The 27,226-nt window shown below is 36.3% G+C and overlaps 4 protein-coding genes across 6 annotated transcripts; 1 reads left to right on the forward strand and 3 right to left on the reverse strand.

Annotated features, from left to right (window-relative positions):
• Window positions 1–98: 98 nt before the first annotated feature.
• Window positions 99–3,901, reverse strand: NUDX23 (nudix hydrolase homolog 23). Of its 2 annotated transcripts, none has more exons than XM_086247543.1 (8): window positions 3,533–3,901; window positions 2,734–2,885; window positions 1,634–1,710; window positions 1,320–1,455; window positions 1,062–1,202; window positions 906–964; window positions 587–661; window positions 99–421 (listed from the first exon to the last, which is right to left on the reverse strand). In XM_086247543.1, the coding sequence occupies exons 1-7, from the start codon at window positions 3,774–3,776 to the stop codon at window positions 601–603; spliced, it is 870 nt and encodes a 289-aa protein (XP_086103669.1). In that variant the 5' UTR covers window positions 3,777–3,901; the 3' UTR covers window positions 99–421; window positions 587–600. The 2 variants fall into 2 exon arrangements, with proteins under 2 accessions (XP_086103669.1, XP_086103668.1); XM_086247542.1 differs by having other exon boundaries at window positions 2,734–2,868; window positions 3,495–3,898.
• Window positions 3,902–5,706: 1,805 nt separating this feature from the next.
• On the reverse strand, window positions 5,707–10,367 carry LOC147282297 (Chaperone DnaJ-domain superfamily protein). Of its 2 annotated transcripts, XM_086247838.1 has the most exons (6): window positions 10,039–10,363; window positions 8,136–8,228; window positions 7,452–7,584; window positions 6,729–7,011; window positions 6,564–6,618; window positions 5,707–6,143 (listed from the first exon to the last, which is right to left on the reverse strand). In XM_086247838.1, exons 1-6 carry the CDS (start codon window positions 10,159–10,161, stop codon window positions 6,069–6,071), a joined length of 762 nt encoding a protein of 253 aa, XP_086103964.1. In that variant the 5' UTR covers window positions 10,162–10,363; the 3' UTR covers window positions 5,707–6,068. The 2 variants fall into 2 exon arrangements, with proteins under 2 accessions (XP_086103964.1, XP_086103965.1); XM_086247839.1 differs by lacking the exon at window positions 8,136–8,228 and having other exon boundaries at window positions 10,039–10,367.
• A 5,770-nt stretch (window positions 10,368–16,137) lies between these two features.
• Window positions 16,138–19,053, forward strand: LOC147282298 (actin-like). The gene is made up of 5 exons (XM_086247352.1): window positions 16,138–16,208; window positions 16,693–16,765; window positions 16,901–17,294; window positions 17,784–18,397; window positions 18,800–19,053. Exons 2-5 carry the CDS (start codon window positions 16,706–16,708, stop codon window positions 18,863–18,865), a joined length of 1,134 nt encoding a protein of 377 aa, XP_086103478.1. The 5' UTR covers window positions 16,138–16,208; window positions 16,693–16,705; the 3' UTR covers window positions 18,866–19,053.
• Window positions 19,054–20,332: 1,279 nt separating this feature from the next.
• Window positions 20,333–23,783, reverse strand: LOC147282299 (Protein phosphatase 2C family protein). Its single transcript, XM_086247026.1, has 4 exons — window positions 23,263–23,783; window positions 22,042–22,406; window positions 20,979–21,215; window positions 20,333–20,891 (listed from the first exon to the last, which is right to left on the reverse strand). The coding sequence occupies exons 1-4, from the start codon at window positions 23,561–23,563 to the stop codon at window positions 20,649–20,651; spliced, it is 1,146 nt and encodes a 381-aa protein (XP_086103152.1). The 5' UTR covers window positions 23,564–23,783; the 3' UTR covers window positions 20,333–20,648.
• Between the last annotated feature and the right edge of the window lie 3,443 nt (window positions 23,784–27,226).

The raw sequence follows: 27,226 nt of genomic DNA on the forward strand, positions 1-27,226 counted from the left end.
AAATATCTTATGTTAACAGTCTGTCTGTCTGGCAAAGACAACATTAGCCTACTTACAAATATAAAGAACTGCTTGTTCCAAGAGAAACATAATTAATATCAGAGGAGAAAATTTTGTCATTAATTTTTGAATCTGTTCATGATTTATACAATTTGGTTCTCTACAGGCGATGTGAAAAGAACATGAGAATAAGGAAAAGCCATTCTCTGAATTATGCACAGCAACTAACTGTGTAGCTGATGAACTTAATTGACATTATGCAGAATTCCGAGTCGTAGAGCGAATGTTGAATTCCAATGGCTACAGTGGTTTCTGGGGTTGGAGAAGATACTGACTCCACTTCTCTAAGAAAATTCATGCACTCCCAACTTCACCAATGTGTTTAGAGGTTCAACTCCAATTTCCACACACCAACTGGGTTCTGCAACCAGAAAATGATAATTCATAAGATTATGCAAGTCTAAAATGTCGATTTTATCGAATGAAGAGTAAAAAAGATGGAATTGAGATAATTAACTCCAAACACTTGCAGGGTGGGGAAGGAAATTCCAAAAAAAAGAAAAGAATGAAATTAAATTAAATTTACCATCTTGTCAGGACTCAGAACTGTAGATGATAATCCAAAGTGTAGGCATGAATGTCAGAAGGACTTGTGCCAGGCCTGAAAACAAGCATCAAGGATATAATATCATTTAAGACTTTCTTAACAAAATATCATTTAAGATGTTCAACACTGGAAGCATTCCAAAGAAATCAATTTTTTCTTTTGGTGAATCAAATTTGAACAACTCAACAATGTTTAACTCAAATTTTACGGGTGGTTGAATTACTTTTATCCTTAGACAACAGAAATTGCACTCACTAAGATTCTTTCTTAATTGGAAGATCTTATAAACTGAACCTACCTTTTATTAATGGTGCCATAGTGGAACTTAAGTTTTCCAGCCTTTACATCTTCAACATACTGCAGCCACAAGAGGTGAGAAAGTATGACATAAGATATATGTCAAGAAGTAATGAAATAAATGTTACAGGTCATAGCATCCAAAAGATGCCCTTACCAATTTTAAGGTGACTACCATTGATGAAAATGCCAGAGAATCAAAAGGTATATCATCAAGTGAAAAAAGTTGGCATTCTGATGATTCTGGACCTGGTGAAAAGTGGGGCTTCTTCAGCCTTGCTAAGAAAATTATGTAGGTCTGCTCCAAGAAAAGAAAAGAAAAAAAAAAGGAAAACACAAAATAAACACAAAACCATCTTTCTCAAATGTATTAGAAATTTTTTTTAATGTAGCTAAAGACAAGTTTCTCACTTACCTGGCCTATTAGTGGGATGTCCAATTGAGCAAAAGGTGACACCACCTCTACTTCTGCACATGCTTCTTCCCAGGTTTCCCTCATTGCTCCTTCTGCAGCTGATTCCCCAATTTCCATGTAGCCTGCAGGAAGTGTCCTAATAGACAACACCCAACGATTAAGATTATGATAAACATCAAGATGAGATGGTAATCATCATAACAAAAAGTTTCTAGTACCCCAGGTTGCTTATGCATTATTCTTTTTCATTCTCTGGAAATAACTACATCAGTTGACCCTTCCCAAATAAATACTTTATACATTTACAAACATACCAAAGACCATATGATGGTTGAATCTTCCTCTTGCAAAGTAGGACCATGTTATCATGCTCAATCAGACATCCCACAACCTATAAGCAGTTGAGCAAAATTAAGAAAGTGATGTCACATATGAAGGAAAACAATTAGTCCTAATATGCATAGAACAGATCATAATGATCAAACTTAGATGGTGAAAAGAAGAAAAAGTGTGCACAAATAATCATACTTACTGCATAAGCCTTAGAACTTCACAATCAAAATCATGTGCACACATTTATAATTTTCTCTCTCCTTTTTCAAATTCAACCATAATATAGTTTTCTAAATTTTAACATCTATAAAAACTGACTCCAGGTGATGAAAAGAAGAAAAGGTAAGCAGGCCAGAATGGTTAATCATAGAACCAAAGTTGCAATTATATAAATGCATGTCAGCATGAACTAGTGTGTCAGTACATGAAGGCACATATGTGCATACCAAGACTATCAGAGAGTGAGATCCTAAGAAGTATGCTAGACGAAAAAAATAATATATAAAATTCAAGTATCGAACACTGGTGTGAATCTAATACAGCAGGTCACAAAATAACATATTAACCTTTATTGCTCATCACCCTCAAAACCAAATTTTTGGAATCAACAAAAACTTCTACAGAATTGTTTCTCAAAAATTATCCCAAGCTTATTAAACTAAAAAAAAATACAAAAAATTCGAGTTTGGATGCAAATCATGCATGTGACCTACACTAGTGTAAAGTGGGAAGAAAACCTGACCGGACTTGGGACGAATCAAAGTTGCCAGTAAACTACTAAATACATGGATATCATACATTTGACTGTTTACATTATATATGAAAATATTGGTAGCATCACATGGAGACAAAACAATAATCAACCAGATATTATATATGAGATTTCTGAGTTGAGACGCACTTACCCTAACGTAAATCTTAATAAATAGACTAAGCACATAGTGCTTCACTCCAAATCTACAACATAATAATTCAGTCTATTTCCACCCAAGATATTCAAACTAGGATTGCTCTAGGACTGATACATGCACAATCCAATGAAATTGTCATTGAAAAACAAACTCCAATTCGAACAGCATACCATCTTTGGGTTCTGGTAAGCAATCTTCTCACAAACTGTACAAATAGCTCTTATCATCTCCTCTCCCTCTGGTATCTCATGCTTTGTGGGGCCACCGCACCACTGACAGAAATTGATCTTACGAGCAGCATTGCCCTTCAATTCAACATAAACTATATTTATAAATAATAGTAAGATATAATAAATTACTCAATTTGGATAACAACCTAAATATATATAATCACGTACATGGCCTAGTAAAGCATATGATGACTTGATAAATATAACAGCACAAGAAAAGGGTGCACTCTTGTTACCATTATCTTTCTGATATCTAGCCATGTCTGCCAATTTATTATTGCAATAACAACAAATGACAAAGGTATGAAACAGAGGCAAAAATAAATTGAAACTTCAAATTTCCCAATATATTCACAGGGTAATCCACAATGCTTAAACTTTGAATTACGCCATGGAGGTGACAGGTTATATGAACTGAAGAGGTCAACCAAACCTCTCCTCAATTACAAATTAAATAGAACCAAATCTTTTATTCTCATTAATACAAATCCATCTCCCAAGGTTCAAAAGTGACTAAATTTCACTATAGCCCAAAAAAATAAATTTAACATACACACCAAAAATCTATGACAAACACATTTTCCCTGTTTCAGAAGCAACTAACATTCACTACAGCCCACCAAATACATTTGGCATACACACCAACAATTCTATATGAAACCCAACAATATGTAAAGAAACAGACAACAAAAGAGACTTACAGCTACGGATGATGATGATGAAGAAGAAGAAGGGTCACCTGGGTTTGACCCAGAATGAGCTGAGGACATTCTGAATGCTCCAAGACGAGTGCGGCAAGTTGAGGACCCGGGAGATGACAAAGTTACTGTTGTGGGTAATACTCTTGAAGACGAAAAAGAAGATGATAATGGGTTGGTGGTGGTGGGGATAGAAATGAAGGAGAGCCTATCAGTGCTTTGGGGCTTCCAACGATGCGAGACCAACCCTGATGAACAACCCAAGATCTGTCTGGTTTTTAGCATTATATATTTATCAAGATTTTGACAAAGATATTGAACCAAACTGAACCCAGATTATAAAGAGAAAGGATTCAGAAGGAGTGAGAGCAGCATCGGCTTTTAGCTGCTAATGGCGCTATCGCTTTTGTCCAATATGGAGGGGTTATCCCGCGTTAACTCAGCTAATTTGCGCGAGTTTTGTTGACTACTTGACTCTAGTATATTAGTAATTTAGTATATTTGTAAAGATTAAATTACACTAATATCCTTGAGGAGTAAATGTGTTAAGATTATTACATGTGCATGGCATAACTATTTGAACTATTGAATGGTACTCAGTCTCTCATTTGTCGGGAGGAAAAACATAAGGTACAGACGGTGGTGGATCTAGAAATCATTGTTTATGAGGTAAGATTCAAGTCGAGTGCGTGAGAGTCAACGGCTGTGATATCTTCTGTGACGGCGAACTTCACCATATTTGTGAGAGTTAAATTGAGTTTGGATGAGATTAGAATCGAATTGGGTTTGGGTTTAGGTTTAGGGCCCTGTTCATTTTCAATGTGAAAAATGTAAATGAGTTGTTGACATATGTATTGTATGAATGTTAAGTCTTTCAATTTTTGTTTTTTAAATAAAACTATCAAAACGATGTCATTTTTGCAAGTCTCTTAAGTTTAAAAAAAAAAAAAAAATCACACCTCCTAGACAAGTGATCCATTCTCTTCTTCTTCTCCTTGCCTTTTTCGAATATTTTCACAAACACCTTCCACCATTGACCCCACCCTAGATCCGCCGTTGGGTACAGATAGTAAGCTTGAACTAATTTTTCCAAAACAAAAAACCAAAAAAGCTCCCCTACCTCCATTTTCATTGCGTATTAAGTCTTTCAATTTTTGTTTTTTAAATAAAACTACCAAAACGATGTCATTTTTGCAAGTCTCTTAAGTTTAAAAAAAAAAAAAAAATCACACCTCCTAGACAAGTGATCCATTCTCTTCTTCTTCTCCTTGCCTTTTTCGAATATTTTCACAAACACCTTCCACCATTTCTTGCCCCTGTAACTTAAAGCAGCAGCCATGAACTATAGGATCAAGATTTTCCATCTAAGGGGAGATTTCTGGGTTCATGGGGTCAATTGACCCCATTGACCCCACCCTAGATCCGCCCTCGGTACAGATAGTAATCTTGAACTAATTTGTCCAAAACAAAAAACCAAAAAAGCTCCCCTACCTCCATTTTCATTGCGTATTACTTAAAGAGAACCAATTTGGCCAAGCTCACTGCTCACTGCTCACATTTAATACTCCCATCAATTTTGAGCTTTAACCAACACTAGGACGGGGAGAGTGGAGACCAGTGAAGAGGAAGTAAATTGTGTACAACATTCTTCTTATAGACATTTTGTGGCCAATGGGGTGTTCAAATTCAGGGGTTAAAAACAGTGATGCATCTCCATTTCCAGTTATACCAAACTGCGACTAAAAAGGCAAGAGACCAAGGCAAATTCTGAGATTTTGATTTCAAATTGTGAAATAAACAATCCATAAAGTCCAAAGAGAAGGAATGGTCTAGACCAACATTGACACCAACAGCTGCCTAGATTTGGAGGGCAGATCTGCAGCTCCTGAACACCAAAGATTCAACCATATAGAGGCATCTAGGAAAATGAGAGAAATCAAACATCTTCCTTTTGACTCTCTGAACAATTGGTCAATAACTTCCCATGGACAACACCAGTTAGCCAAGAATGGTCAGCACCCACCACCAACCATCCAGCACCAGCAAAATGCTTGGACTAAGACGATTTTATTTAATAAAATGAAAGGCCTTTAATAAAAGAGACTTCTCACATTGTTTTTCATTATCATAAAAACATTAACGATAAACACAGAGAATTCAAACTCCGTAATTTTCATCTCTGGATTAACTCATCTAAAAGTTAATTGCCCCACGATGATCAATTTTTATTACCTTTTTTAATATAAAGAAAATATACCATTCTTACACCCTCAGTAAATGTATAAATTAAAAATATGCATACATACTTCCCGCAATGCAAAGTCGCCTGCTACCACCATGACTGGATGATTATTGCATCGGCTGCCGCTTTGAAAGCCATACAGGCATCCCTGTGCTGTTCCATAAAAGAATTTCAACTATAAATAATCCCTATGGGGACCTCTTGTGATGAATCCACCAACCTACCTAAGATCACTAGGATGCAAGCCGAAAACTTCAAACTTTAATACAAATGTGATCATATGTTACATTTACTAGCATCTGCAATTAAACTAAACTAGCAGGCTTTGAGCATCCTCAGTTCACATCCAATTTATCACATAAAGATTGATATGCTGCGCTACAAAGCTTGAACTTTTCCTCTGCAGCAACCTGCAATACATAAATTAATTGCTCAGTCACTGAACAATTGATTTTGATATGCAGATGATTTGAGTATGGTAAAATAGCAAACTGCTCACTTGAGCAACATATATTGAGTGCATGAGCGCTCATTCTATTTCAATCGTTGTATCATCTCCCGCTTGTAACAAATCATCAATTCTACCAGTTGTAAATGATTCAACACTTGAAATATACTTGCTTACAATCACTCAATATCTATGGCTCAGCTGAACATTACTAGGTATTCGTCATAAACTATTCACCACTACCAATATGATAAAACAGAATGAATTTACAGTTCTAAATATGACAAGCCCATTTACTCTCTCTTACTTTACCACTCATGACATTCCACATCAAAAATTCAATATATAGAGAATCTAATGAATGGTTAGGGCATGTTGATACCTTGGAAGATCCCTGGTGACGATCCGGATGCCATTTCAGTGCACAGATTCGGTATCTAAAATTGTCAGAGTAGGATGGGATTAGATGATAAAGAAAAATTATCATATATGAGTGGACAAGAGTGGTTGAGAAGTAAAACAATGAGATCCTGCTAAAAGAACTCACGCATTTTTGACATCTTCTAGTTTTAGAGGGCCAGAAGCACTCAATCCAAGGGCCAACCTTTCATCTGACTCCGAACTCTCAGACTCAGACACGTATTCATATTCTTCTTCATTATGATGCCTCCAATTCCAAGACCTCCCATGGTAATTAGAGTAATTTGAAGAGCTCCTCCACAGTGGATTCTCTTCATTAAGGAATGACCAATAATAGAATTTGTTCCCACCAAATGTGGATTGGAAAATGGTCTCCACATCAATATCATCTTCACAAAACTGGAACCCTCCTGAAATAGTGTTCCAAATGAATGCAATGAGATCATATGCAACTTCAAGAATGTTGAAAAATGAATGTAGAAATCAAGACATAAATACATCAATCATGCAAGGAAAATGTAAGGTGCCTATCCGATGCCAAAAGAGCATCACCTACTTTAAATGAATTTAGGGCCCTTCTATATAAATATAAAATATGACTCACAAAGTAAACCACAACGAATATATACACACTGATCTCTGTTGAACAAAAGGGCCACTTAAGCATACATGAAAGGCTTTTTTTCAACTACCGACCAAAATTCTACAACATCCCATAGAAAATATTTCCTCAATGGAAACAATTAGAAGACAAACCCTCTATCCTAACCCAGCTTAACAGATGTGTCATTCATATATCTAATTTTACAAGATAGACTACATGTCTTTTACTGCATAAGTACTTCCTTACTTCTGCCGCTACTCCAGGCTCCTTGATTGCCTCCCCAATTCTTTTTGGAGCCCTTGGCTGAGTATTGCCTTTTAAACCATGAGGTGCCTCTACTTGAAGATGGGTCATCCTCATCATGCTCATTCCGCCAACTCTGCAACATTCAAAGATATATAATTGCAAGACAATCAAAACCTTTTACAAAATAAACCGGAAAGATGACAAAATTTGCAATAGTTCACCTATGCATAAATAGGAAATGCCCAGGACAAAATTACAAAAGATGAGCAGTCCATGAGAAATAGAGATATACTAAATCATTAATTGAAAGAAAGAAAGTAAGTCAATCAAAAATATAAAGTAGAGTCATGTCCACCAAGACACCAGTAAAAGGAAACAACAGGCTGTTGCCTGGGAGCCATAATCATCAAAAGTAGGCAAACTGAGACAACATATTTTATATCAGTGAGATCATTTCTGTACAAGTATTATCAAATACATAAATAAAGAGATTGACCACTCTGGGACTGCCGTCTGACAGCGCTCATTTTGCTGAAACTTCAAGAATAAATTATCACATATGACTCTTCAAAAATTTCTAGCACAAGATACTTGGTTCCCCATTTAAAAGGCTAAAGCTAAAATACAAAAATAATATTCTGCCAATTATAATATAAAAACAAATTAACAACAAGAATGGGGAACCTGAAATAGTAAGTCTGCATAAGCATTGACATTGCGCAACAATGTTTGTTTTGCATAGATCTTTCTGGACCTTTTTGAATGGTGGTTGCATCTCTGCAAATAAACAGTAATGAGAAACTAACATAATTTCATTCACTATCAGAAAGAAGAAATAAAATATAAGGTATTATGATTCAAAAGGGGAAAGAATGGGGATAAGAAAACAAAAGATTACATTATACAAATGAAGCTCAAAAATTGACATGTCCCACATATCTAATGCAGTAAACAAATGTACAACATACGAAAACATGGAAACGGAATTCCTTTAATAAATTCAGTTACTTAAAATAAAAACATAACAGAACTACACAGAAATAAACAAAAAAAATATATTCATATTTACATGGCCCCCCTCATGCAACACACTTCATAATGAACCAAAAATATGCTTGAAAGATCAATACCAATGCTTTGATGAAACTTTGTGCAGGTGCTAACAGCCCACTAATTCACAAATCACAATCAAAAGGTTAAGATTATAACAAAGAGCACATCGGTTTACTTTTACGAGGAGTGAGGCACGTGTAGGCCCAACTGGGTTAAGTTATTATGTGGATTTAAGAGTGCATTAGTGTGTGTTGTTAAGTTTTTCTGGACATACATTGTGAGGTTCATCTCCTTATAAATTAAGTTTCTGGGATGGACGGTATCTTAACGCTATCTATCTTTTTTTGAGAAGAAAGAAACTTTTATTAAACTAAACTCAAACTATACAAGCAATGGACAAGAAGTCCATTTTCTGAATTTGGTAATACTGAAAAAATATTTATATGGTACCCTCCGTACAATGGCACCATGATTTCTTACTTAACAATACACCTTCCATAAAAAATAAAAAAACTGAGAGACACAATGTACCAATAATTATGTGGAAAACAAGGACAGGATTATTAATATCTATGATCAATGATAAAAGATGAAGAATCCGTGGGCTCTAAAATAACTTTATATTCCGGAGAACTTACCATCATAGAGAACACACAAACACAAGCACAAGTGAATGTATGCATGTATGCAGGCATGAGTCTTTCTTTTATAATAATTTCATCATATTTTCAATTTTTCATATTGAGATCTCAAATAGCATAATAACAGTCTGATGGATACCATGCCAATATAGTCTTACAAAATTATAAACAGCATTTCAAAGTTCTTCTCTTTGCACTCGACATTACTATTTGTCAATTTCCAATCAATTAAAAGAAAGAGTTCTGCATTTATGAATAGCGTAAGAGACAGTTATGGTCTAGTTTATGAAAGCTTGAATTTTTACCACAATGCACTGACTGATTGGTGAGAAAACGCAGAATTTCGATGAACTTTAGCTTAGAAGTCCCAACTATTTCCAATCGATTTAAAAAGTGAGAGCTCTCCATTATAAATGGATAAGAGACAGATACAGTCTAGTTTATTTTTCAAGGAAACCTTGAATGTTTACCACAATGCACTGTCTAGTTGGTGAGAAAATCCAGAAAACCAATGAAGTTGAGCTTACAACCAACTACTCATTTTTCTAGACAAAAAAAACAAAACCCTCCACCCAGAAGTAGCTCATAAACCATTTAACCCCGTTTTCAGGAACATTCTCCTTTATCAATTCCCAAAACAGAATGAAACGTAATCCACAAAATTCCATTTCTTTTTCACCTCCACTTAGTTTTCACATCAAAACCAAAAAGAGGGAAATGGGCAATCAATAAGAGTAAGAAAAAAACCAATATTTCTGGATTATCTTTGTAGCATACCCAAATGGCCGAAAATTTCAAACTTTAGCAGAGATTATTAAAAATAAACAAAATGGAACATGACCCAGAAACATATACATATAGATGTATACACAGAGAAAGAAAGAGAAACTAACAGATTCCCAATAGTTGCGTCTTTTACGATCCAAGACGGGGGTAGAATGGAAGAGGGCAGCTCTCATATAAATGCAGCAGTTGAGTTTTGAGTTTATGAGAGCTGCTTTCATGCCGCTATTCATTTTTCCGAGAATTGATTCTCAGAGAGAGACAGAGACAGAGGGAGCTCCGATAGGGGAAGCAGAGGTGAAGCCGACGGCCCTGAAGCTACGCTTACGCTCCGACGAGTATTGTATTTGTTGGCAAGGCATTATGTGATACCCCAGTCGACCCGACCCGGAGACTCGGTGGGAAATGTTATGGTGGAAAAAAAAAGTTTTCCATTTTGACCTAATAGATAGACTTTTTCTCTCCCTTTGCCCTCTAATATGTATTATTTTACCACCTGAACTTTAAATATTGTTGAAAAATGCCGTCAACTTCGTCAGGCCCGCCATTAAAAATGCTAATGTAGCGCCTACATGTCCAATTTTCTTGGTCATTTTTGCCATATTGTCACTGACAACTTACCACGTATAGGGATGGCAACGGGGCGGGGCGGGGCCGGGGGTGCCACCCCCATCCCCCGCCCCCGAAATTTTTTGAATCCCCGAATCCGCCCCAAATCCCCGACTATGTAAACGGGGATTCCCCGTCCCCGACCCCGCCGGGGAGTGGCCTCCCCGAACCCGCCCCGAATCCCCCACGTTTGCCTTTTTTTTTTTTTTTTTGCAACAAACCTTACAAACCCCAATTTGGATGATGAACCAATAAACTTCAATCCTTTCATTCTCATCAAATGCTCTGTAACTGCGCCAATTGAACACACAAAAACACTCAATAAATGACCAATCTATCAAATACCCATTTGCAAATCAGGAAGACCCAAGACAGAACTAGTTCAAAACTTTGAGAAATTTGAACTGGGTTTGCTTGAAAATTTGAAGAAATATAAGAGCTTGAATTCATACAGTGTCTTTGAAGCTCCTTTGCAAAGGATTTCATTGTATTGCAACCAAAATACACGAAGTAATAAGAAACTAAAACTCCAAGCAGATGAAACAAATAGAAAGAGAGAGACAGAGACAGCGAGGGAGAACGGTGACGGCGAGGGAGAAAAGAGAGATCGCAGAGAGAGGATGGCGAGTGGCAAACGGCGACAGCGACCAGAGAAGGAGAACGCAGAGAGAGGACGGCGAACGGCGACGGCGACGGCGAGAGGGCGAGACAGAGAGGCGACTGGCGAGACTCGGGGTTGCGAGACAGAGGGGCGTGATGGTGGCGAGAGAGCGGCGAGACAGAGATGGTGGCGAGAGGGCGAGACAGAGAGTGCGAGACAGAGGGACGACTGGCGAAATCTCCAAGAGCGGCGCGATGGTGGAGACTGGCGAGATGGTGGAGACTGGCGAGATGGTGGCGACTGGCGACTGGTGACTTGGCGAGAGGGCAGCGCGACTGCGAGAGAGACCCAGTGACTGAGAGAGATGGAGAGTTAGAGACTGAGAGTGAGAGTGAGAGATTAGATCAGTGTTTGTTTTGTTTTTTTTTTTTTTTGTGTTTAGGGTTTGGTGTATTGGGGTTTTAAAACATATATATAAATATATAATTTAACAAACATACATTTATATATGTTAATACATTTAACAAAAATACATATTAATACCCTAAACATATATATTTGTTAATTTACTTAAAAAATAATTTAACAAATATATGTTTTTTCATTTATATAAAGCTTAGGCTTTAGGGTTTAGGTTATTAATTTTATGATCTAAATTGTGTATAAATATATAAATTGGAAGAATAAGGTTAGGGTTTAGGGTTTAGGTTATTAATTTTATTATCTAAATTGTGTATAAATATATAAATTGGAAGAATAAGTTTAGGGTTTATGGGGTTTATGCCTTTAGGGTAAATTTAGGGTTTAGGTTATTAATTTTATTATCTAAACTGTGTATAAATATAGGGTTTAGGATTAATAAGTTTAGGGTTTAGGGTTTATGGGGTTTAGGCTTTGAGGGTATAGGGTTTAGGATATAGGGTATAGGGTATAGGGTATCGAGTATTATAGGGTATAGGGTTTAGGGTTTTATTATCTAGATTGGAATAATAAGTTTAGGCTTTAGGCTTTATGGGGTTTAGGCTTTTAGGGTATAGGGTTTAGGATATAGGGTATAGGGTATAGGTTTAGGGTATAGGGTATAGGGTTTTATTATCTAGATTGGAATAATAAGTTTAGGTTTTAGGCTTTATGGGGTTTAGGCTTTTAGAGTATAGGGTTTAGGGTATAGGGGCTTTTAGGGTTTAGGGTATAGAGTATAGGGTTTAGGGTATAGGGTATAGGGTTTAGGGTATAGGGTATAGGGTTTAGGGTTTAGGGTTTTATTATCTAAATTGTGTATAAATATATAAATTGGAAGAGTAAACTGATAAGAACTTGTTGGTCTGATGGTAAGGAGCTGTGAGAGAAAATTTGAGGTGCCAAGTTCGATTCCCTTGCTTGACACTTTTAATATTAAAATTTTAATAATATATATTTGGTGTAAACGGGGCGGGTTCGGGGTCGGGGGAGCCAAAACCATACCCGCCCCGCCCCCGACTCGGGTCCCCACTTAAATCCCCGAATCCGAACCCGGCCCCATTTATCTCCCCCATTAGGGTTTTAATCGGATCGGGTCCCGCGGGGATTCGCCCCCGCGGGGATTTTTGCCATCCCTAGCCACGTAGAACTACATCAGCATATGTAATGGTCAAACTTACGAACTTATGGAATAAGACATTTTCCAATAACATTTGAAGTTCAGATGATAAAGTGATACATTATAAGTTCCAAATAACAAAGTGAGAAAAAGTTATTTTTCATGTAGCATTTGTGGAAATAAGCCTTTTACTAATAATTAGGAAAGTAGTTTTGATATTTTAACATTTTACTTAGGAAATAGAAACAAAGTTTCATGAGAAAGCTAATCGGAGGAGCATGGACACATGTGATTTAGAGAATTTCTTAAATAGGACGGTCATAATATGACTATCTCTGAACTAGACCAGATTTCGAACATAGCGACCAACTCAAAGAAAACTTGACACAAGAATAAGAAATAAAGCATTCTTGCTTACAACTAAAATAGCTGCTATAATTTTCTATTAATCATCAAAATCTGAACATTATCATCACAAACTTTGACTTAAATAATCTCTTAATCCTCGTTACTAAGAAATTAATAAAAAAAAGAAAAAGATTACAATAAACTAAGTAAATAATAATTAAAATTTTGACTTTTCCCGTGGGTTTTCTTTGACCTTTTTTGGGGTGATGTCAATATTGATGAGCCCTCCTGCATCAAACTCTCACAAAAATGACATGAGACTCAATCATGATTGTGACTAGTTGTGAGTCTCAACCCACTAATGACTAATGTGAGAGATAGTTGCATTAATTAAGAATGCCTTACATATCTCATTGATTGTATTTCAGGACGTTGTTGCATTCCTTAGCAAATCAAGACATTTGCTTCCTTCTCTGAGCGAGCAGAGGAGGTCCATCATCTTCATGTGTTCCAAGAGGCCAATCATGTGGTAAATATTTTAGCAGATTCAGGTCACTCCTTGCACAATAGTCAATAGACTTGACATCATTTCCTTCCTCTTTGTGGTGATCATTTTCAATTTTAATAGTTGGGGTTTTTGTGTTGCATGTGTTGGTTTTGTTGGTTGTGAGCTGTTTTAGGTACTCTCTAAATCTCTGGAAAGAAAAGTAAAGGATTTTATAGTGGAGATTAGGAATACATAGTTTGATGAATAGCCTAGGTGGTTCATACTTCATACTTAAAAAAGGGTTATTGAAAAATAAAGAAGGAGCTTCTTTTAGCATACATGCGGGACCAAACTAGCCATGATGACTGACCATAAAAGAAACATGGTCACATGAATAAAGATGTGCAATTAGGTACCATTTCTCATTTAATAATAGTTTTACCTCATATCACTCTAACAAAAAGTAATCCCCTTTTTTTCAGGGGTTAATTCTCAGATGCAGCTAGTTAAACTAAAGTCGATTAACAATCAGTAGCATATCAATTTGAAACATCCCAATTATATAAAAGGTTCAAATTTTAGCTTCTCCTAAAAAACAACTTTTGTTTGAGAAACCTAAAAAAGCAACTTAGTAACATAATAATTACGAAACTATTAATTTTAAACTCAATTTTTATCAACTTAATCATCTAAAATAATTAATTTTTTGATATGCGTTGTTGGGTTGTATGTGAGGTTTCACACGTACAAAAGGTAAGATTTACTATAAATAGTGAAATTTACACATAATCTTGTGAGAGCTCAATCCAGTAGCAGAGCCATGTATGCGCAAATGGGGTAAGCTAATCCCATGAATTCATTAACCTTCCACTAAATTGTAGTTGCTTGATCCTTTGAGTATAATTATATTCCTTAAATATATAGACAACCACAACTTGTTTGAAGAAAAGTCTCAAACAGCAACTAAATCTCATTTTTCAAAGAAAATTATTGGATCCGCTACTAACTCGATCCTCTATATCCGACAACTTAGTCTATTAACATTCTTGGTGATAAATTTAAGATTGATTAGGAAATTAAGAAAAATAATAAGAAAAAGAAAACAAAATAAAATCAGAATTTTAAGATGAGCGACCACGTTGTGAGGTTGCCGTTAGTTATGCGTTTCACGTTATAAGTGACAGAGTTAGACCATCGTTTGGTTGTTGACGAATTCCACAAGTCAACGGCGAATCGAAAAAAAAGCGTGGAGAGAAGAAAGGCGGAGCGCGCAAGTGTCCGTGTATGTGACCGCACGTGAACAAAACACGCCGACATGATCTCCAATCAGTTGGAGAAAACGGAATGCTTAGTTGGCACCGTCCCATACTCCCATGTATGATTACTACCACCACCCAACCCCACCCTCCCCACCCCACTTAAATAAAGTCATCCCATTTGGAAAAAAATTTACCCTTTTCAATGACCATTTTGCCCCCCTCTCCATTATTATTTGACAACTCTACAAACCCAGGGGCAATTTTGGAAACCAAATTGCTGGTGAAGTAGTGAACTTTACCCACACACATTGCCATCTTGGCATCACCAATTAAACTATGCCAACTTGTACGTTAATGGATGAAACTATCTTCCATAAGGCATACTTTTTACTCTAAATATTGAGAGAGGATGAATTCCAACTTGAAAACTTTTTCAACAAGTTGAAGAAAAATACTATCAAATTATTAGCTAGTTGGTCCATCAGAAATTTAAAAGAGCATTATATTGTTGGTTTCGATGTACTTCCATAAGAGTATATTTTCAACTACACCACTTATTTGATAGTTAATAACAACTACTTTTTTATGCTACTAAAATAGATAAAAAAAAATTTATCATACAAATTCTTTTTATAAGCTCAATTAGTTACACTCTAAACGTGACCTATAGTTATTAAAGATTATATAACATAATGAACAACAATTCTCATTAATTTTCATATACTAGAAAACAAGAATCTAGTAACGTTCATTTCAATAATGCTACAATTATAAAACAAATTCTAAAATTGTGTTTAGTAATTAATGTGATAATGCATTATTTATTTACAAATTAACCAAATACACTCAAAAAATAACCATTTATACAAATTTTTGTGTGAGGATATATAAGAGTGTAATTTAAAGGTTAATTTTAAAGTGTATTTATCATTTCTTTTACAAATTATTTCAATATAAATGTGATATATTTTCAGTAAATAAGAAACTGTCATCTTATTTTATTTTTTCATTATTGGAAGGGGTTGCATTGGTATTTGCTGGAAAATGATAGGCGCATGTTTCCTGATATACCCTTGGTGACAAACAAAAAGGACAGGTGGGCCATTGCTACTAGTAAGAGGGGCAAATCCGTCCTCACAGTAGCAGAGACCGAAAGTGAGCCAGCTGTTTCCACCATCAACGTGACTCGTCATGGGGTCCGTTGATCCAATATTCCCAGCCGACGGTCATGATCTCAAGACAGCGAATTTGAGCTTCATTTAAGCTGAATTTCATTTGGGAGAGCTTCCTTTTTTTAAACAAGAGGGCGGGTACCTCAGGCATTCTATTCTGTTAAGACACAGACACACATCCAGAGAGAGAGAGAGAGAGAGAGTGTGCTCTATTTCCTTTCAAAGGTACATTTTTTTTAATGCTTCTCATCTGATTATTGTGCATGATTCTTGAAAACATTGATGGGTTTTGCTTGATCATCTCAAAAACCATATACATTTTTGCATTGGAATGCACCTTATACATTTATAGTTTGGTATGTGTGGTGGGTTTAGGTTCATAAACTAATTGAGGCATTGGATTCATCTTTCCTTTCAATGGTGATCTGCATTACCTGCTTGCTTTTATAGAAAACAGAATGTGGCAAATGGTGTTTTATGTTATCTTTTGTTTCTGATTTATATTATGTTGATTTCTCATTAGTAGAAGTCTTTATAAATTGCCGGCATATTTAGTATCTATTATTACCTGGGTTGAGGGAGTTCAGTGCAAGCAATATGGTACATCAATATGCTCATGTTATTAAGTCAGATGCATAGATATGAATGTGATCCAAGGGATGAACAGTTGATTTCCATAATTTGATTCAATGTTAGTTTGTTTCTGCAGCAAGCAATAGAAAATGGCAGAAACCGAGGATATTCAGCCTCTTGTTTGTGACAATGGTACTGGAATGGTCAAGGTACTGATCCCGTATCAATTCTTTTGTGATCCCAAAATGACTTTTCTTTTCTATAAGTATAAAGGGCTTTTGTTTAAGGGTTGTTCCTAGTACCTAAGTGCTGAATCTTAAAGCTGATCGATCTTGATGATGCAGGCAGGATTTGCCGGAGATGATGCTCCAAGGGCTGTATTTCCCAGCATTGTAGGTCGCCCTCGCCACACTGGTGTGATGGTTGGTATGGGCCAAAAGGATGCCTATGTAGGGGATGAGGCTCAATCAAAAAGAGGTATTTTGACTTTGAAATACCCAATTGAGCACGGTATTGTTAGCAATTGGGATGACATGGAGAAGATCTGGCATCACACATTCTACAATGAGCTCCGTGTGGCTCCAGAAGAGCATCCAGTTCTCCTGACAGAAGCACCCCTTAACCCCAAGGCCAATCGTGAAAAGATGACTCAAATTATGTTTGAGACATTCAACACTCCGGCTATGTACGTTGCAATCCAGGCTGTCCTTTCCCTTTATGCTAGTGGACGCACAACTGGTAAGCAATTCATTGAGTACTTGATTTGTTTTCTTTATAAGAAGCATGATATATTATTATCATTATAAAAAAAAAAAATTTGGAACCAAAACAATGGATCTCATAGTTGAAGAAAAACAGATGAAAATAGATATCATAACGATTCAACTTGTTATGTTTGCTACACTAAAAGCACAGACAACTGTATGTACCTCATTATTAGAAAATGCTCTTATAATGGGGGAAAAGAATCAAATTTATGCTTTAATGTAGCATAATTTTAGATTGTCATCTGTTCTATCTCATGTGTTGCTATCTGATGTGCAACACATTCAAGTAAGTTTATAATATATATGATAACTGTGTTCGTTATTCAAACTCGGGGGAAACAGATGATAATTGTAAATTACTGTTCAAGAATGCTTGAAAAAAAGGGTTTTGTAGAGCCTTGATGAAAGTGATAAAACTTGCATTCTAATGCTTTGTGGTCATATATGTTTTGTTTTTTAGGTATTGTTCTTGACTCTGGGGATGGTGTGAGCCACACAGTTCCAATCTATGAAGGGTATGCCCTCCCACATGCCATCCTTCGTTTGGACCTGGCAGGCCGTGATCTCACGGATGCCCTTATGAAAATCTTGACTGAACGTGGTTACTCTTTCACCACTACTGCTGAGCGTGAAATTGTGAGGGACATGAAGGAGAAATTAGCCTATATTGCTCTTGACTATGAACAAGAGCTAGAGACATCAAAGACCAGCTCATCCGTGGAGAAGAGTTATGAGCTACCTGATGGGCAGGTGATCACTATCGGCGCTGAAAGATTCCGCTGCCCTGAAGTCCTCTTCCAGCCTTCCATGATCGGGATGGAAGCTGCTGGTATCCATGAAACCACATACAACTCTATCATGAAGTGTGATGTTGATATTAGGAAGGATCTCTATGGCAATATTGTCCTCAGTGGAGGCTCCACTATGTTTCCTGGCATTGCTGATAGGATGAGCAAAGAGATTACAGCATTAGCTCCAAGTAGCATGAAAATTAAGGTCGTGGCACCGCCAGAGAGGAAATACAGTGTCTGGATTGGAGGCTCCATTTTGGCATCCCTCAGCACCTTCCAACAGGTAAGGAATCTGGTTACTCACTCTACTGATGCATTTATCATTCCATTTCCATCCTTCCCTGTCTTTTGTTCGCATCAATATTTAAACTTACAGTAACTTGAATCCAATGTCTTGTTTATACCATTGCTGATATATGTTAGGCATACATACGAAGCCTCTGCAAGCCATTGCATAATGTATTAGTTTGACACCATAACATTATAAGCATGAAAAAATTGTTATTCCCTTTATTGAACTTGAAAGAAATTATTCTTTGATGATGACCAGAGCAGAATTTTTAGAAAGCACAAATATTGGTATTTGTAAAGAACATTGTACTTCTTAATTGAAAGCACCTAAAATACCTGACTTATTTGACATAATGTATTTATGACTGAAAGTTGTTCTTATTTGTGCGTGCAGATGTGGATTGCAAAGGCAGAGTATGATGAGTCTGGTCCCTCAATTGTTCACAGGAAATGCTTCTAATCATGCAAAGCAAGAGGTGGACAAAGAATTTACACTTAACAGATTTTGTATTACAGAAAGGCTTCTAATTAAGTGGTTGCAGAATTTCTTTTTCTATTTATTTCCCATTTTTCATTCATGTTTATTTTTCTCTATGTTATGTTGGGACATGAGCATGGAGGCGAGCAAATTAAGATTCAATTTTTTCATTATTGCTTTGTTGTAGAGAAATTATGTATTGTTACTGATTTGGTTTGGTTGAATCAGAAATCCCCTTCATTATTATTATTGCTTGTAAAGGTTCTTTTGATTTGTTGAAGAGAACTGATACCTTTCATATGATTATTATTATGGTCATTCTCTATATTATCAAAAATTATGAAAAGGGCACGTTCGAACCCAAGAGGACTATGAAGTAACAAACAAATTCTTCAATTTTTACTGTTTTTTTACCCAACAAGTTGCTCATTGAATATAATTTCTCAGTGACTTGGCCCAAGTACAACAATGTGACAGACAAGAAGATTCCAATTTCTTGTTCATTTCAATCCAGCGCATTTGGAATGTTGATTGCTATCCCTTTTATCGCATTGCCGGAGACAAGACTTTCTGACTTTGCTCGATAGCGAAATCGCCACCATGTCAGCATAACAAAGTGGCCGGAGACATGACTTTCTGTCTTTGCTTGATAGCGAAATTGTCACCACGTCAGCATAATGGAGTGGCTGGAGACTAAGACTTTCTGTCTTTGCTTGATAGTGAAATCATCATCATCATGCGATGATGCCAGCACAACGAAATGGTATGACGGTTGATTCGATCCAACGCATTTGCAAGGTTGAGAGCTATTTCTTTCATCACATCCAGAAACAAGAGTTTCTGACTTTGCTTAATAGTGAAATTGTCATCATGTCAACGTGAGGAAGTGGTATGATAAACCTATACACAAGTTTTTCTTCTAAGCTCACCAAAAGGTGGGTGACACCCTTTAACCAAGAAAACCAAGCTGGAAAAATTTGTTATAATAAAACCTGGAAGATATGCTCAATGATGGTATTTCCAATAAAGCAAGCAAAGACTAGAAAAAACTTGGAAGGAAATCCATGGATTTAGTATTGAGTTTTGGTTGCAATGACAAGCTACTACAAAAAGCAAGGTACCAGAAAAGCAACAAGCCTAACTGATGTTCTGAATGGATGCCAAGCATTGCAGTAAATTATGCAGTTAAAAATGATGATTGGCATGAAATATCAAAATTCATCCCTGTGAATTGCACAATCCTGGTACAAAAAATACAACACAGTGAAATATGTTCAAAATAATGGCTTGCATTTTAAAAGAAGATAGGCTTGAGAATTATCCATATCAGACTTACACCATTGGTTTTCCACCCAAATCATAACAAGAGAAGCCACTTGCTCATATGCTAAAAGTCATCCAAGATGACCAATAAGCCTCTCTAGCTCCACATTCTTAAAACACTAACAGTGACTGAAAAGCTTAACAAGAAGAAATTTATTGAAACCAAATAAATTGCACAACTTTTGGGTGTATACAGACTCCAACATATGAACCCCAAAAAATCTGAAGCTCTCCCATAGCTTTGCCTAGGGTGCATAGTTTTATGGAAAGAAGTCAGTTTATATAAGAAACTTCAAAAGGAGTAAAGAAAAGCTGAAAGAAACAACCCAATGTTAGAAAAATGTAGAAAGAAAATAAAACATGCTGAACCTGGTCATCTAAAACCAGACCTAGCCAATCAAGTTACTGGGTGTTACTCTATGTAACAGACTTCACATTTATATCAACCCTTGAAAATGTTAAAACTTGATGGTCCAACAGTGTCAACGAACCCTCTTATTGACAGCTCAGGTACAGTTTGCTTTTTCGCCAGTAAATCATGATCTATAAAAATGACGACAATCGTAATATCATCATGAAAGAATCGCCTGACTCCCTTTTCAACCTTCTTAAGGTCATCATATCTCATCTCCCTTTTCCTAGCTGCCTCGCTCAGAGCTGCTTTAAGAAGTCGTTTTGCAATTCCCTAACATTTATGTAACCAAAAAAATTATTAATATCTAGATGATAAAAGGAAAAAATGACCAACAAGGCATTAAAAGAAAAAACATACTGCTCGAGGATTATTATACACAATATCCACAGCTTCCTGATTTGTCATGTGCTCCCAAAGGCCATCGGATGCAAATATTATAAACTTATCATTGGGTCGTAGAACTCTAGTACATATAGATGGTTCTGCAGTTAGCACAGGCCGACCGAGGGGCTCCGGAAGGTGGAATCTTGGAAATGAAGGATCAAGAGAAAATTCTGGCCTCTTCAAGTATGCATCACCGATAGATCTAGATACCTGATAGCAAGCAGGGAAACACACAAAAGGAATCATTTAAATAGTTACTAATAAACTGTCAATGATCTATCCCTCAGGCGAATAAACTTTACAGTTTACTATCAAGCAGAGGACATTGAACGTCTGAATTCCAGTTTGCATACCAGTTAATATTAAGAAAGCACTAATATAGGTATCTCTAACATAGCATTTGGAGGGGAATGAAAAAATAAATGGGTGTGTAATGAGGCAATACAACACAAAAACATAGTCCTGCAAAGTCTCAGAGATATATGACTAATGCCACAATAATCACTGGTTCGACTTGGACTGAGAAAGGGGGAAAACCATGGTAGTATCAAATTGCACACAAAAAAAAAAAAAAATGGTATATTGCAAACCATAACAGCTAATGCATGAATTTGTGTTCGTCAACATACAGACATGTCTTGAGAAGGCACGTATATATTTGATACTGTGCATATACTGCTGTAATTCTTGAGCATCCAAAACAGTTCTGGCAAGTTGATTACAAACATCACAAAATTCGTAAGTTACAAATCACAACGGCACTCATTTTATAAAGTGGGCATCCTTTCTAGAAGGGAGTTGAAAAAGTGCATCAAATATCTTCAAAAACTAGAAACATCAGAATTGGAAAGAGGAAGCAAACACAAATAAAATAAAACATACACAAGTACGCAATGGCTTCACAAACTACAATTCTACAGACAAAAAAAAAAACTATTTAAACAGGTGAAAAAATTCATGCATATTATATATACGCTACAAGTAACATGATAAAAACAAGCCATGCCATCCAAAAAGAGGCAAAAAGTGAGTAAACCTGTATGATGCCTTTGATACGCCAAACTCCATGCTTCATAACTACAATATGTGAATCATTTGGATGCAAGGACCTGAGCTCCTGTCTAACCTCCTCCATGCTTGCATTGTGTTCCCTAGTTAGTTGCTCGGAAACTATCTTATTTGATCTACCTAAAGAACCAATTACAGCTCGAGAGTCACCTACATTAGCAACATACAATGTCCCTTTCCAGATAAGTCCAACCAGACAACAAGACCCAATTGCTGCAATTAATGGTTTTATTCCACACGTCCTACGCACAAGAGTAAGGAAGCCATCCTCAGTTGCAGAAAAGGCACTTCTAAGAATATCTTCAGATATGGTTCCTTTTTCTTGAGCATGTCCTGTAACACACTTACATAAGATGCAATTTGAAAAATCCAAAAGTACTTCCAAGTATGGAAAAATAGCAATCGGAGAGCGGTGCCTAGAATATAGAAAATAAGCAGGTAATGCAACTGAGAGTACTAAATTTGTCTGAGTTGCAAGATAACCCCTCATCGTTATGGAAACATATAAAAACCAAACTCATGTATTCTTAAATTATCTTCCTCATCCACTTCCACTGTCAGATATAGCTAAAATCTTCTCAATTGGGATCCAAATAAAGGCTCAGAATGGAGGGGAAAGAAAATGTTTATTCATACATAAGAAAGAACTTAAAATTTCATACACCAGAGGAGAAAAAAATAAAATAAAATAAATGCATTAAAAAATTTCCAATTTTATATAATTGAACATTCAAATCTACTCCAACTTTGCACAACAAAACAGATCCACCGACTTCCAATCGGTTCGTTAATGGAACCAACCAATTCTCTCCTCATCTTTTCACTTTCACTTATTTTTTCAACATGAATTAATTAAACTTCTCCAAATAACAGCAGCATGTATATTTCAGCACACAACAAGACAAACCCACCTGGGTGACAAAGGGTGAGCTTGGGATGCAGAGAAGGCAAAAAAGAACTAAATTAGACAAACATAAAATTTAACCAGTAGAAAAAGCAAAGACTCTGCTTTGAACAAATTATAACCATGAAACTGACACACAATACACATTAAAGAGAAAATAAGACAACCCCTTTCAAAAAATACACAAATTCACAAGTTACAAACAACCAAACAAAAAAACACACAACTCCAACAATCCCAAGAAACAGAACCCAAAACACAAAAACCAAGAAAGGAGGGGCTCACTCATGAGGTGGAGAAAGAGGTGGTCAGAGATGAAGCGAGCAGCGTCAGGTCCACCATGTCCATCATAAACACCAACAAAGGTGGCATCACGGCCAGTCTCCACCTGGCTCTGATCCTCGAGAACTTCATTGGCCTGGACCACAGCGAAGGAGAACTCTCCACAGCTGTGCTTGTCTAGGCTTCTGCACCACAGCAAAGGGTCTTCGAGAGCAGAGTCATCAAGATCATCCTTGCTCATGCGGGCATATCTCCTCACTGGCTTCCAACACGTCCACGCTATCCTTGCCAGCCACGAAAACATCCCTCATTTCCCAAATCCCAACACTGCTTTGCTCTGTACTACTACACCCTTTTGTATGTTTTTGATATTTGTATGAGAAAATAAGGATTTGGGTTCACTTTGTTTTGGGAAAAGGGTTGTAATTTTGAGAACAAGAAGTTGCAAAAACTTGTGGGATTTGAGTCTACTCTGTAGAGAGAGGGAGAGAGAGAGAGAGAGGTTTTGTTGCAGAGCAACAACTACTGGGTGGAAGGGGAAAGTTGACGAAAGCGTGTGAGAGGCACTTTTTTTTCTTTTAAGGTTTTTTCCTTTCTTTTTTTTCTTTTTTTGCTGAAATGGTGTACGAAATGACGTAAAAGCCATTACTGCAATGACTAAATTACAGGTATGCCACTGTATACAGATGAAGTTAGCCGGCAGGATCTGGCACTACTTTCAAACTGTGTTGGTGGACTCTATTCTTACCCTCACGGCCTCACATAGTCACATCACATTACTCACCTGACCCTTTTATTTTCTTTATTTTCTTTTTTAATTCTTATTTTGTCTTTTTATATTTAAATATTTTAATTTTAATTTTATAGGAGAAATTAAGAAAAAAAAAAAAAAACATCTTTCTATTAGCACATTCAAAACTTAACAAAGCATCTAGACAAGAAAGAATATAATTAATCTTTTCACAAGAAAATAAATGATTTTTTTAAGAAATTCACTTTTTATGTACGGTTAAATACTTAAGTCATAATAAAATTTAAATAATTTGATAATCTATTTTGGACGAAAACTAGTTTGATAATTTAAGAGTAAATTATTCAAAACCCCCAAATTAGAGCTTAGTTATTTCAAAACCTCCAGCCTTACTAAAGTTAATTAAGAACTCCCTATTAGTTATTTAAACTCTCTCAAAACCTCCTGGTCAACTAAGAATCAGCTGGGTTTGACCCCAAATTTTTATAATATTCCAATTATAACTTCAGCTGGTCACTTAATCAGTTAATCACATTTCTCTCTCTCACATTCTTTTTCTCCTCTGCGTTCTCTCTCTCTCTCTCTCTCTCTCTCTCTCTCTCTCTCTCTCTCTCTCTCCGCGTGGCTGTCATCGGCGAGTGCTTCGTCGTCCGGCAACGGTTGCCGGCGAGACCGGTCCCAATCTTCTCATCTCTCCTCTCTCTTCCTCTCAATGCCCTCCACGTGCCGTGAAACCAAACGTCGACGCCGGATCGGGTCTAGGCAAATCCGAACTCTCTCGCCGGCGATCCGTCAATTCCGGCCACAACGAGGTGTCGGACCGATTGGGTTCTTCTCGCCTCTTCCTCCTCTATCTATCCATGGCCTTTTCTTTCTCATAAAATCCACAGAAACCCAAATACAGCCCGAAGTCCGATCGTCATCTCCGGCAGTGACTTCGAGATTCCGGCGACGTCGCAGCCGCTCTCCACTTCCAGAAACTTCCTCTCGACATGGTGAGTGTGATGGTGGTCTCTGATTCTCCAACTGACCACCGTGGACGGCGAATCGACGTCGAGAAAGTCTGAGACTTATCACTGCCGTTGCTGGCGATTCCGGCGGCGGATTGAAGTGGTTCCGGTCTCATTCTTCTCCCCTTGACAGTCTCTCTCTACTGGTATACAAATTTTGGTTCAATTGCATTGAATTTCAAAAACCCTAATTTGAAATTGATTTGTGAATCTGTCTGTGAAATGTATAATTTGTGAATTTGTTTTAATTGAATTTGTTATAAATCATATAGAAATGTGGTTTTTAATTGATTTATAAGTATATACAAATTTACTTCATTTATTGATTAAACAGTTTCAGTTCGTGAAACATGAGTTTTAAATGAATTTTGAATGAAATTATGGTTTTGAAATATGATGAATCAAATTTGCAGGTAGAAACAGATCGAGGCAGTGGCGACTGTCGTGTACTCGTCGCGCGTGAGGTGATCGGACGACGTTGTATTGTTGGCTACTCCTCTCATCTCAATGACTTGTTGTATTGTTGTATTTTTTTTTTGATAAGGTTGCTGTGTTCTTTTTAGTGAAACGGAGTTCTAAAAGGTGTAACTATTTTAGTGAAGTGTAATTGTTTTAGTAAAGGTGTAATTGCATTTTAGTCAAGATGTAATTGTTTCATCACTTAATTCAGTTTCAGTAACTGAATTCTTCAATTTAGTGTAATTGAATTTCTGAAATTCAGTTTCAGTGTAACTGAATTCTTGAAATTCAGTTTTAGTGTAACTGAATTCTTGAAATTCAGTTTTAGTGTAATGAAATTCAATTTCAGTGTTTGATTTTAGTTTTAGCGAAATATTGAGTTTTAACAAAAACTTCAATTCTAGAAAAAAAAAAAAAAAAAAAAACTGTTTCACCAAAATTCAGTTACAGTGATGTCAACGTGCGTCAACGCGCGTCAGAAGGGTAATTTAGGATTATAAGTTATAGGGGGTTTTGAAAGAGTTTCTAGATGGGTGGGGGTTTAGACAAATTTTTTTAGTGATTAGGGAGTTTAAAATTAGGCACTAATAATTTAATTGGAAAATCAACGTAATTAAATCTTTTTACTTAATTTTTAGTATTAAATTAGAGAAATCAAACCTTGTACATATCCTAATCATAGTCTATTATCTCATCAATCCTCACTACTACTCGAACTAACCAATTCTATTTGGCCCAAAAAAAAAAATCTAACCAATTCTATAAAAGTCTATATACATACACTAGTTAAAAACAAAATCAGTTTTAATAAAATAAGATAAGGAAAATAAAATTTATGTTTTCATATGTAATACTTTCCTATCAAAAACTTATAATATAGGATGCACCCTCTACATAGTTTTGTTGTTTTCTTTTTTTGATGGGGTACCCTCTACATAATTAAAAAGAGGGAAAATCAATCTCATATTCTATTTTATTTTCTTAGTTTGTGAAGGGCATATTCTTTGCTTTCAAAATTATTATAAGGAGCAGAATTGTCATTAACCATTGCAGAATTCTGATCTGCTTTTGCAACAATATTATATTATAAATGGGGTAGAGCAGATTGCTTGCTTTGCTTGTTGACCTTAACAATGACAGAGCTATGGCCTCTTATGGTCCTCACCTTCACTTTAATAACCAGCTGAAGCTTCTTCTTTAGCAATAGTCTTAAGATTCCTGCAATATCACCCATGTGCAACCCTCTAACAAACCGCAATGCCTATGATGCATAAGCTATACAACTTATCTTCCCCAATTATATACAACTAAAAAACTAACAAGTGGTCTCCTATTAAATCTGATTCAACATCAATAATATCTTAAATTTAACCATTTAGCGGTTCAATCCAAAATTGAAATAAGTTCAATAAATATATTGTTAGATGTGAGATTTTATCTCAAAATATACTGTTGTTGTTAGTAACTAATAATACTCATCCAACTTATGTATTATAGATTGTTGAGTAACTTTTTTGATACGAGAATAATTATATCTACTTGTCTCTAGCCATATAACTTAAGAAGAAACTAGTTTATTTGTCTTGCTTCTCTGCAAGACTGATATCAGGCTTAAATCTGGGCCTTTGAAAATAAAGTAGAAAGAGAAAGAGTGGGGAGAGAGAGATTGTGTTCAAAGGCTTAGATTTGAGCCTGCTGCCAACTTTGTATGGAAGCAACACAGAGGATCTAAGTCCACTCAAGAAAC

The sequence above is a fragment of the Dryas octopetala genome, chromosome 6 (genome assembly GCF_963921425.1).
Source record: "Dryas octopetala chromosome 6, drDryOcto1.1, whole genome shotgun sequence".
Lineage (NCBI taxonomy): Eukaryota > Viridiplantae > Streptophyta > Magnoliopsida > Rosales > Rosaceae > Dryas > Dryas octopetala.